This window comes from Pelodiscus sinensis, chromosome 10 (assembly GCF_052426305.1).
Source record: "Pelodiscus sinensis isolate ZL-2025 chromosome 10, ASM5242630v1, whole genome shotgun sequence".
NCBI lineage: Eukaryota > Metazoa > Chordata > Testudines > Trionychidae > Pelodiscus > Pelodiscus sinensis.
Genome location: NC_143061.1, coordinates 48280472 through 48293115, shown reverse-complemented (window position 1 = coordinate 48293115; position 12644 = coordinate 48280472). Strand labels below are relative to the sequence as shown.

General features: G+C 42.6%; 1 protein-coding gene across 2 annotated transcripts in view; it reads left to right on the top strand.

The window, feature by feature from the left end:
* Positions 1-12644, top strand: part of LOC102448096 (claudin-15-like) — a 34236-nt gene that overhangs the window by 10275 nt on the left and 11317 nt on the right. The window contains exons 1-3 of one of the 2 annotated variants that reach the window (XM_006125193.5): positions 8-336; positions 9127-9291; positions 9450-9531. In XM_006125193.5, coding sequence (XP_006125255.1) covers positions 120-336; positions 9127-9291; positions 9450-9531 — 464 coding nt within the window. In that variant the 5' untranslated portion in view covers positions 8-119. Of the gene's footprint in view, positions 1-7; positions 337-9126; positions 9292-9449; positions 9532-12644 lie in introns of those variants that run through there. The other variant, XM_006125192.5, reaches the window with a different exon arrangement.

Here is a 12644-nt window from a genome sequence, read left to right as displayed (position 1 = left end):
AAGGTAGCTTCATTTTGGAGTGAAACTAGAGATAGAACAGCACGTAGTCTTCTGCAGGGAACAATATTTTATACGCTTAATTTTTATAAAAGATAGACAGTGTGTTAATATTCACAAACATGTCTGCTGCTTTGGAAATCATTGGCTTTCTGCTGAGCTTGTGTGGATGGCTAGCTGTGGGAGCCACTTTATCAAATAGTTACTGGAAAACCTCCACCATACATGGGAATGTGATTACCACTTCTAGCTTGTTTGAAAACCTGTGGAAAAGCTGTGCAGAAGATAGCACTGGAGTTTCCAACTGCAGACAGTTTGAATCTATGTTGGCACTGCCTGGTATGTCTCTATTTTCATGCAATACTTTTTATCTAATAGAAGAATTTTTTTGAAAGAACCCTTTTTAGTTTAAGAAAACTCTAACTCGATATGTGTAGTAGTAATGGAAAATGAATTGGGAATATGTCTGTACAATTTATGAATTCTGTGTGAGATTATAAAACCTATGTGTCTGTGTAAGGCTGTAAACTCTTTCATCTCTTCTGTGATTTGTTTGCCTCCACATTGGGTTTCCAAATTCCAAAAGACTAATAAGAGAGGGTAGTTGACTCTTAACTACCCAATCAAAAGCCTGGTGGTTCCATCCCAGGGTAACTGAGTTAGCAGGGGAAAACACACATTGGCAACAGAGTCATGTGATGGGTTTGTGCGTGGGGGTGGGGGTGGGGTGGAAATGACAAAAGATGTAACTTACCTGGTACAAGGAATGAAGGTTTTTAAAAGACAGGCTGGTCTGCTTAGGGGCCATTGTCTTCAGTGCATGAGGGAATGTAACAGTGTGCATGAGTCAGGGACACCATTCGTGCCTTCTGTAACCCAGACGATTCCCCCCCAGGACTCAAGGGAAGGGTGAACTAGAAAGTGATGGACATAGTAGTTTTAGGTGTATATTGTTTTGTGTGCTGTGTACAATTAAATATAAAAGACAACAAAGGTGTTAGACCCAAGGTGGGCAAATACCATCCTGGCCATAGATTACTGTTCCCAGCCAATGGGAACAGCCAACAAGAGCTGCGATCGCTGATACCTGCAGAGGCGCAGGTAAATATAGCAGCAGAGGACCACCAAGGACTAACCCTGGTGGGTCGCTGCTTTTCTATTGCCCACCCCTGTGTTAGACTGTGCTCTGTGTGCGTGCATGTATAACTGCTTTACACCAGTTGCATGCTCTGTAAACCACAAGTGGAGTTCTGGGAGAGGTGTGTTTAAATAACTGGGATATTCAGGAGTCAATGCCAGTCCTGAAGCTTAGGGCGGGTGGCTGAAGGCCCCATTTCTGAAAAAGGGTACAGACTCAAAGTCAGTGCCTAGTAAATGTGCCAGGGAAGCCAGGGGAGGAACTAATACTTCAGTCTGCTGGATCCAGAGCACTGAGGCTTAAATTCTCCTTACATCAGTCCTACTGAGTGAGCAGGCAGGGGTGCTCACTAGGAACTGTGGCAAAAAGTGAAATAGATTTTTTTTTTGGTCAATAAAGGCTTCATAGACTATTGCAATAAAAAAAGTCTATAAAGCATTAGAATGTGTGTGGTGAATGGGAGGGGTACTACCCTTTTCAATTAACTAAATTATCTGTAAGAGTTAAACCCAGAGACTGGTTTCTTGGCAGTCTCCAGGAAGTGTTGGCAGAGAATCAGGAGAGCCAAAAGAAAACAGAGTGCAGTTTTTTTTTAATATGAAGCAGTGATCTTTCTGCCCTAGTATTTGTGTGACCAGAGGAGAACTACAAACCCAAATTGAGCCAGGAAGCAAAGCATGGAATATTTAGCAACATGCATGACTAGGGACAGACTAAACCTTGGAACAACAGAGATGTGAGCAGAATAGGGAATGTTTACTTAGATGTAATCAGGTTATTTTCTTTATTTTTGGATTTGTTCAACTCTTCTTTGCTGAGCCTATGTACTAACTCTTACTCCACATTATACCTTTGAAATTGAATCACAGGGAAGCAATTTTCAGTTTCTCTGTAACACCTAGCAACCAAGTATGCTTTACAAGTATGTCTTTGTTTTATTAATAAAATCACCTTTTTAAGATTATGATCTGATGTCTGTATGTGTATGTCTGAGACTGAAAGATTAGCTATTAAGAAATTACAGTTTGTTTTCGAGGTTTCTCCAGAGGGAAGATTAAAGAGCTAGAGGGTACGCTACAGGAAGAAATTCCCAAATGCATCTTCTAGGGTTCTCAAAGGGATTTTTTGCATTTGGGTGATGTCAGCATGCCACCCAAGGTCAGAGAAACTGTGAACTTGCAGAGTTTTTAAGCAGAAGCCTTTAGTGGTGGGGTATCTCTTGAGGCCCCCCTGCTTCTGAACTTGAAGTACCAGAGTGGGGAACAGCCTTGACAATGTGTCAAATAAACCACATCAAAAAAGCTATTAAAATAATGCATCAGGCAATTATTCTTTCTATAGGCATTTAAAACATAATGCAATATGCTTGCTGACATCCTATGGAATGATAACTGGACATTGTACCATTTCTAGCCTTCATGAGCATCTCTCAAAGTTTCTTTATTTTTTTCAGTGAGATATTTTACAGCAGGGGTGGGGAACCTCAGGCCTGGGGGGGTCAGATGTGGCTCCTGGCTTGCCTGGATGAGGCTTGGGGGGCCCCAGCACTGGGGAGCCCAGACTGGTACTCCAGTTCCCCCGCTGCCTCACTGTGGGGTTGGAGCACACACAAAATCTACTAGGCTGGGCACCCCTAGGCCCTGGTGTGCGAGGAGAAAGTGGGGAGTGTCTTTATCCTTAGTCAGTGACCACATCAGCGAGGATTTGTTTTTTTTTTTTTTTTTTGCTTCTCACTTGTGTGTGGCCTCTGACTGATTTTTCTGTGGGTCAGTGTCCCCTGCCCAAAAAAGGTTCCCCACTCCTGTTTTCCAGGCACAGTCTTAATAATTGACATTTGATATTTATTGGTGCTTTTGAATATAAGTAGGTATGAAATAGCATTTATAGTAAATTGAATGTTCAGACTATATTTAAAGTATGAAACTTCAGAATGAAAAGAGTTTTATACGGGGTTTGGGGATCCATTTCTTTAAACTGTTTGTGGAGATAAGATGCTAACCAATCTGGTGCCCACAAGTTATGGCAGCCAAAGTTTATGTAACTGACAGTACATGGGCAATTCACAAGACAGTAGATGAAATGGTTAGTATTGAGAACAAACCAAACTTTACAATATGATTGTCGTTGATTCATAGAAAATGCCCAGAATCTGTATTTCTACAATACAGCTCCTTGTAGCCAAAGATATTTGGGTCCCTTTGACACAGATAAGGGGTTTGAATTGAGTATCTTATTTTATGCACTGCTAATTCAGACTGCAGTGCTTAGAAGACCAACTATATTAAATTGCTTATGTATTTAGCACCTGTGTTACATGTGGGAGATAAAGCATTTGTCACTAATCATTTAATCAGCTGCCAATTTCTATTTATATTGGCACTTTAAACTTTAGTTTTATTATCGTTGAGTTAAGATTCAATGTCTCTGCTTCAGATTAGTGAGGTTAATCAAAGCTCCCCAGAAGGAATGTATTTATGGAGGATATAATACAGTAGAACCTCAAGTTACAAACACCCCGGGAGAAGAGGTTGTTTGTAGCTCTGAAATGTTTGTAATGATGAACAAAATGCTGCGGTTGTTTTTCAAAAGTTTGCAAATGAACATTGACTTCATACAGTTTTGAAACTTTACTATGCAGGAAAAAATGCTATTTGCTGTTTTCCCTTTATTTGTAGTAGTTTATGTTTAACAGAGGCCTGTCCTGTATTTGCTTTATTCCTGATGTTTGATTGCATACCTCTGGTTCCAAATGAGGTGCTTGGTTGACTGTCAGTTTGTAACTCTGGCTTTCATAAATCTGAGGTTCTACTGTAAATAGTTTGTCTCCCATCATAGCATCAAGGGAGGAGATTGAAGTAGGTAAAGAATAAATAATGACCTAGAAAAAGAAAATTGAACAAGGGCAATGAGAGCAGAGTGATGAAAAACAAGAAAGTGAGATGGTGGGGCCAAGAGATAAGTTAGTGGAGAGAATTTTAGAAAGCAAATGTCAAACAATAATTGCATGGCAAGAAGATGAGTTGCTCAGCTAAAGGCTTAAGGATGCAGAAATTTCTTGCATGGTGCCCGTGCCAGGTGCAAGCCTGCCAGCACCCAGCTAGCAGACCCTGCACTTGGCATGGCTCGAGCCAGCCACCCGATGCCCCCCAGCCCTCCCCCTCTTCCCGGGACCAGGCTGGAAGCTCCCAGGAGCTTGCCTGGGACAGCAAGAGGCGGGCACCCGCCTGGTCTAGTGCGGACATCGTGGACCTCGTCCACGACCTCCGCACTAGGCACAGGAAAGTGGCCGTTTAGGGCAGGAGAGCTGCCAGCCTGGCCACCCAGGAGCAGGTTGGCATGAAAATCAAGGTGGTCCACTGAGACCCCCGACCCTGAGCCCTGAGCTTACAATGGCTGTGCTGGGTCAGATCAAAGGTCCATCTAGCCCAGTAGCCTGTCTGCCGACAGCGGCCAATACTAGGGACCCTGGAGGGGATGGACAGAAGACAGTGACCAAGCCATTTGTCTCGTGCCATCCCTCTCCAGCCTTCCACAAACTTTGGGCAGGGACACCACTCCTACCCCCTGGCTAATACCACTCCATGGACCCAACCTCCATCACTTGATCTCACTTCTCTTTAAACTCTGTTATAGTTCTAGCCTTCACAGCCTCCTGCAACAAGGAGTTCCACAGGTTGACTCTCTGCTTTGTGAAGAACAACTTTCTGTTACTAGTTTGAAGCCTGCTACCCATTCCTTTCCTTTGGTGTCCTCTAGTCCTTCTATTATGGGAACTAATGAAGAACTTTTCTTGATGCACCCTCTTCACCCCACTCATGCTTTTATAGACCTCTATCCTATCCCCCCTCCGTCTCCTCTTTTCTAAGCTGAAAAGTCCCAGTCTCTTTAGCCTCTCTTCATATGGGACCTGTTCCAAACCCCTCACCATTGTAGTTGCCCTCCCCTCTCCCAGCCTCTCTCTTCCCCTCTCCCACCTCCTTTTCCCAGTCTCCCTCAGTTTTGTTCAATAAAGAGGGATTCTATTTTTGAACACAATTGTCCTTTATTTTGTACATCAGGAAGGGGGGCTAGGGAGGGGTAAGTGGAAGGAGGTGAGGGAGGAATGGGGTACGAGCCCCTGATGGGGAGGACTGGGGTGGCTCTGTGGGCTTCTGGGGGTGGAACCTCTCCTGCAGCCCCCCAATTGCCCCCTCTCCCCAGATGGCAGCCTGCGGCAGGTGCAGCCGGTCTGATGGCCGAGTGCTGTGATGTGCCCAGTGTGGGTACTCCGGACAATCCAAGCCAGGACTGCTTTGCAAGCGGGGCACCCCTGAGAACTGTCTGTCCAGGGTGGGGGTCGGGTCCCTTTAAGCACAGCCCTCGGCTAGCCTGAGACAGCAGCTCCACGCTCTAAGTCCTCATCTGATGCCCTGCTGGCACTGCTTCCGGCCATCCTTAACCCCGGCTAAGGGTCCACTTAATGTGGACATGCTAGTTCGAATTAGCAAAACGCTAATTTGAACTAGTTTTTTAGTCTGGATGCGTTAGTTCGAATTAACTAATTCGAACTAAGTTAGTTCGAATTAGCGCTGTAGTGTAGACATACCCTATTATGTGCTATATACAGAACCTCAAAGTGGTTCATTTTGGAACACATTTTTATCAAGAGTCAGCATGGTGTAATGCTTAGAGTGAGGGACTGGGAATCAGATAGTCATGGAGTATCTGTGCCTCAGTTTTCCTATCTATAAAATGGGAATAATACTTAGCTTTCTCAAGGTCTTTGACAGATACTGTTTATGTGATAGAGATGCAGCCATGTTAGTCTGGTCTAGCTGAAACAAAAGACAGGACTATGCAGCACTTTAAAGAGTAACAAGATGGTTTATTAGGTGATGAGCTTTCGTGGGCCAGACCCACTTCCTCAGATCAATTTGTGGAAGAAAATTGGCACGACCATATATACCAAAGTGATACAATAAAAAAAAGTGAACGCATATAAAATTGACAAATCAGATTTTGGAACAGAGGGGAAGTGAGAGGGGAAGGCTAGAGTCTGTGAAGTAATGATATTAGGGGTGATAATTGGGGAAGCTATCTTTGTAATGGGTGAGATAATAAGCATCTTTGTTAAGGCCCATACGTAAAGTGTCAAATTTAATCATGAATGACAGTTCTGAGGCTTCTCTTTGAAGTCTGGAGTTAAAATCTCTTTGAAGCAATATGCATGTTTTAAGGTCATTGAGAGACTGGTATACATTGTTGCTGCTTTCTTCATAGCTAGACGTGGAAAAACTGCAGACAAGCAAATATTAAGCAATAACTAGGATGTTGACTGGATGTCAGAAAATCAGGGACTAAATCTAAATTGAGTTGAAAAACATTGAAACTATTATATAAATAGAACATTGCACCACCTCAATTTGTTTCATTGCCAATTAATTCTGTGCCATCTCTGATGTAGAATCATGTGCTGCAATTATTATTGATTAGTAAATGAATTTAGTTTGTAACTAGATTAATAAATACCAGAGAAGATATACTGAGAGTAATCCCTCCTGTTATGGAATTAACTCTAGCAGCTCCATAGGTAAGGTTGTTGAGATTATGATGATGTCGTATGGGGTATAGTGATAAATTCCTGTGTTAGAAGATTATGTAATAATTAAACTTGCATCAGTTACCTTAAACATAGGATTAAAAACTCTGGTGAAATACAAGTAATCCTGTTTAACACTTTATGCCTACGTCTAGACTACATCCCTTTTTCGTAAAAGGGATGTAAATTAGACGTATCGCAATTGCTAATGAAGCGCGGATTTAAATCTCCCCCACTTCATTAGCATAAAAATGGCTGCCGCTTTTTTTCAGCACCCAGCTTTACCGGAGAAAAGCGTCAGTCTAAACACTGATCTTTTGGAAAATAAAGCCTTTTCCGAAAGATCTCTCATTCCTCTTCAAATAAGGGATAAGGGATCTTTTGGAAAAGGCTTTATTTTCCGAAAGATCAGCGTCTAGACTGGCGCTTTTCTCCGGCAAAACTCCATGCTGAAAAAAATCAGCAGTCATTTTTATGTTAATGAAGTGGGGGAGATTTAAATCCCCGCTTCATTAGCAATTATGATACGTCTAATTTACATCCCTTTTACGAAAAAGGGATGTAGTCTAGACGTAGCCTATGATTTGGATGGAGCTAACTTTTAATGTTCTTTGAGCACTGTCCATATAGATGGATCCCTACCTAAGGTAACGCACACAACTGTGCCATCGAACCCTAAAATTTCCAGAAAGTTGTCTGCTCAGACTGTGTATTCACCTTCTTATATGTCTCCAGTGTCCAGGGCAGCTGAAAATCAGGGCTAAAACTGTTCATTATACGGAAAAGGTTGTTTTCCCCCTTCTATTGCCCATGATATTTTTCCTCAAGAAAGCTTGAAATAGATGTGTCTGAAAGCATTTTCTATATAATATTCTGGACTTTTTAGCTCAGTAGGTCAGAGACTGGATTAAGGTGAACAACTTGGAGGTGACTGGCAGGTTTTTTTAAAAAAAGGCAAGTTCAATTTGCAAAAATTTTTGTTTGAGATCTCAAGCCCAAATATCTTGGACAATGGACATCTGATAAATGCATCTTCATTAATGATCTGGATGAAGGGTTGGCTTGCACCCTCAGTGAGTTCATGGATGACACTGCGCTGGGGGAAGAGGTAGATACACTGGAGGGAAGGGATAGGTCACCAGAGTGACCTAGACAAATTGGAGGTTTGGGCCAAAAGAAATCTCATGAGGTTCAACAAAGACCAGTGCAGAGTCCTGCACTAAGGATGGAAGAATTCCGGACACTGCTATTGGCTGGGCACCAACTAGCTAAGTGGCAGTTGGGCAAAAAAGGACCTGGGAATTACAGTGTTTGAGAAACTGGATATGAGTCAACAGTGCGCCCCTGTAGCCAAGAAGGCTAATAGCATATTGGGGTGCATTAGTCGGAGCACTGGCAGCAGATTGAGGGAGGTGATTATTCCTCTCTGATTGGCACTGGTGAGGCCACATCTGGAGTATTGCATCCAGTTATGGGCCTCCCACTACAGAAAGGATGTGGACACATTGGAGAGACTCCAGCAGAGGACAACAAAAATTATTAAGGAACTGGGGCCCATTGCTTATGGGGAGAGGCTGAAGGAACTTGGCCTATTTAGTCTTCAAAACAATGAGAAGGGGATTTGATAGGAGCCTTCAACTACCCGAAGGGGGTTCCAAAGAGGATGGAAAGAGGCTGTTCTCAGTGGCAGATGATAGAACAAGAAGCAATTGTCTTAAGTTGCAGTGGGGGAGGTCTAGCTTTGATATTAGGAAAAACATCACTAGGAAGGTAGTGAAGCACTGGAATGGGTTACCTAGGGAGGGAGTGGAATCTCCATCCTTGTAGGTTTTTAAGGCCAGATGTGATAAAGTCCTGGTTGGGGATGGTTTATTTGGAGGTGGTCCTACTTTAAGCAGAGGATTGGACTAAATGACCTCCTAAGGTCTCTTTTACCTGCAATCTTCTATGATCCAATGATCCTACAAGAGAATTTAAACATGAAGAGCTAGATTTCCATTGTCTCCTATAAAGTAGTACCTACTCTTTTTCATACACCATTTTAATGGACACAAAACCTTGTATTTGACGTTAAAACAAGCAATCATACTGATGATTGGTACCCAACTCACTAATATAGGGGTCATTTTTCAAGTATGCAAAAATCTCTATCGGGTGTTATTGAAACCATTAGCTTCCTCATTACCAGTCAATCTAGTTCAGCATTAAAGTTGGCAGCCTCATTAATTTTATTTTAAATAAACATTCTGACTTCTAGGTGCTTCTGTAAACCAAATATCTAAACCTTATAAGCTTCCCTCATCAATTCTGATAAATATTTGACATTTTTTTGATGGGCATTTACTTCCAAAATGGAATGTTGCTAAATTTATTGTGTGGAAACTGATTTTTTTGTCCTTCTTTTCTAATGTAGCTTATATACAAGCATGTCGTTCCCTGATGATAATTTCCATTGTCTTGGGTCTCTTGGCTACTGTGCTGTCACTGTTTGGTTTAAGGTGCACACAAGCTGGGATGAGTAATGAAAACGCAAAAGTAAAGATGTCTGTAACAGGGGGAGCAATCTTCATTTTAGCAGGTAAGATACTATCATTATACATTGACACTGAAATTAGAATATCATTGCTTTCACAATTAGCAAATGAAGTGAAATGTGTATTTCATAATTCCATTTTCATAATGCAAAGCTGTAGAATTATTTCTTTAAATATGTACATTTTGAATTTTCCTCCATAGGACTCTCTTCCATGGTGGCTGTTTCTTGGTATGCTGCAAGGATTACAGTTCAGTTTTTTGACCCATTGTATGGTGGAACTAAGTAAGTTAATGGACCTGTTGTACCAAATTACTGAGTATTTTTAAGATGGCATCAGTAATTTCAATGGACAATTTCATGCAAGAGTTTTCCAGAGACCCGTAGTCTGTTCTGGACAAGTTATCCCATCCTACTTAAGAAAAGTTTACCAACAATCAAGTCTTTGAAATATTCTCCCCCACAGGATAGAGGAATTATTGCTGGGTGGAAGGACTGGGGGTACATCTACACTAGCCCCCTAGATCAATCTAGGGAGGCTAATGAGGGCACTCGAAATTGCAATTCAAGCCCGAGATTTAAATATCTTGCGCTTGATTTGCATGTTCCCTGCCGGTCGCCACTTTTTGAAATTGACTAGCCCGAAGTAACTGCCCGCATCTACACGCGGCAGTGAAACAGGATTCCGATTTAAAGCCCTAACTCAAATTAGCTGGTATTCCTCCTGCAATGAGGTTGAATGCTGAACTGATCAAGTTGAGATGTCCACAGGCCCAATTTCTTGATCATAGCATCAATTTTGTCATGGACATGAAAGATGGTCACAGCTTTTCCCTGTAGACTTAGATTAAGCCCATTTAGGTAGCTGAAGATATGGCTAAGTAAGCCAATTTAGCTAGCCAAGGAAACTCAACAAGGTAATGAGAAAGCTCAAAATGATGGTCCAGCAAAAAAAAATCCTCACTTCATCACACAGTCAAACAGGCGTGAAAGAACCTTTCCTCTGGAAAGCCAGCAAACTTCCATTTGAAGAAGTTGGCTGTGATCACTGCCCACCTCACCAAACGAAGCATCAAATAGTCTTTAATTCAATGGATGGGCCTTGATGAAATTGACTGATTTGTCCAAAACTGCCCTGAGGTCAGGAGGCATTTTTTTAACAGCTAGCACTTCCCTGTGAATGCTGCAATGAATGAATGTCGCTAACGGTGCCACTGCTTTAACTCAAGTGACTACTCTGGTATACTGGCCAGTTATTGCATGAGCCCCATCAGTACTGATCCCCACACACTTTGACCTGTCAATATCATACTCCCTCATGAAATCGCTCAACACAACAAAAATAGCCTCACCAGTTGGGCATGTGGGCAAAGATTTGCAAAAGAGAAAGTTCTCTTGGACCTCTCCATTGTATTCATATCTAACGACTGTCAGAAGGTTTGAGTGGTTTGTGATATCTGTTGAGTCATCAATTTGAAAAGAATAGAAGCGACTTTTCCGCACCCTTTCAGTCAGTTGTTCCTTAACATTCTGAGCCATTTCGTCAATTCTGTGCTGCACTGCATTGTTTGAGAGAGAAATTAAACCAATCTGTTTCCCAGCCTTGTCTCCAAGCATTGCACTCACCATCTCCTTTGCTGCAGGTAATATAAATTCTTCTCCTCTGGTGTGTGGATTTCCTGTCCTGGCTATGAGTTGAGCTGCCCAATAAGAGGTCCCCACTCCTAATGCGGGAAGCCTGTGTTGGCTCCTGCTTTCCTAATGCGGTTGCCAGCTCCAGCACTGGGGCAGCCAGTGTTGGCTGTTTGGCTGCTTCCAGGGTGGGTGGTGGGGAGGGGCAACTGCATTAGGAAGGCAGGAATAAGGTACTTCCTGAAGGCAGGGAGATGGAGTGGGGTGGGTTTTGGAGCGGCCTAGGGGATAGGGCATTTGCCTGGGGACTCAAATCCACCCACCGCAGGCGCAGCAGAACAACCAACACAGGTTGACCAAGAGCAGGAGCTGGCTCTTGCATTCAGAAGGCAGGATAAGGGGTGTCCAGAAGGTACAGAGTTAAGGATCACAGGGTGATGGGTGTGAGGTCCCTCTCCCACTCCAAGAGCAGCCACACAGTAAACACCAGCTGCCTCAGGGATGGATCTGGCTCTGGCAATAGGAAGGCAGGATAAGGGATGTCCTGAAGCTAGGGAAGTGGGGTGGATCCTAGAATTGCCTAGGGGATAGCTGGGAGTGCTCATGGTCACTGCCCATGGCTATGTGCTCAATTTAATGTCTTACATTCCTTTCATTCTTTGAGTTTGTTCTAAAAAAATTAAATTGGCTTCAAAACATATTCGCCATGTTTCCATTTAATGTGACACTGAAGATTAGCTGGTTTTAAGTTCTCATTTTACAGCACCTCCTTTCGGAGTAAGCATAATGGACGTGGTTCAGATTCATTGCCCATCCATGTAAACCCTAACTCCAAGTATACGTCACTATATTTCCGCATTTTCTCTTTACGTCATGTTTGTTTTGATGTGGAACTTGACATTCCACAATGGTCTCCCAGTTCCTTTCTTTCTTTCATGTGTCAACCAGCCGCACGCCTTTCTTCTGTTCACTAGGCACCTTTTTCAATACTTATTAGTTTGTACTAATGCATAATGAAATTTTCCGCAATTACTTTCGTGATCAGCCCTTTCTTCTTAGCTTTACGTTTTTGTCATTTGTTCTTGAAGTTGATGATAATGCCAACATTTTGTAGAATTTACCTCTGCTGTTCCTTTTTGAAGAGTGTTGTTCTCATTTGTGCTTTTTATTATTTTTCTCGGAAAACACAAATCTGTCCCCTCTAGGCCTCTGTTACGCTATCCTTTCCATGTTCTTAACTCTGCCTCTCTAACTGATTCTTCAGCGTGTCCTTCAAAGGAGTCTCGCTCACCCTTTTCTAATGTTATATTGGGTTCCACCAGGCTCTGTCCTTGGTTCTGTTCTCTTCTCCCTCTGTACCTTAGCTTTGGGTAATCTCTTGCACAAACACAAATTCTACTACAATCTCTATGCTGACTGCTCACAGAGATATCTGTTCTGGACTTGTCTCCTGCTGTCCAAACTAAACTCTCAGCCTGTATCTGACATCTCCTTGGGAGTGTCTAGCTGTCAGTTCAAATTCAGTCCTATTAAACAGAATTCCTAATTTTCCCCCGGAAGCGCTTCCCGCTGTCTCCTGTCTTGTACACTGTAAAGAATACCACTACCCTGCCAATCACTCTGATCTGTAATGCAAGCTTCATCTTCAACCTGAATCTCTCTCTAGGTACTCACAACTCTGAGCTTTTGCCATACTTCATTATCCCCCTTCAAATTCCTCCTTCTTCATATGAGCTTAAATTGCAGCAAGGGAGATTTAGGTTGGA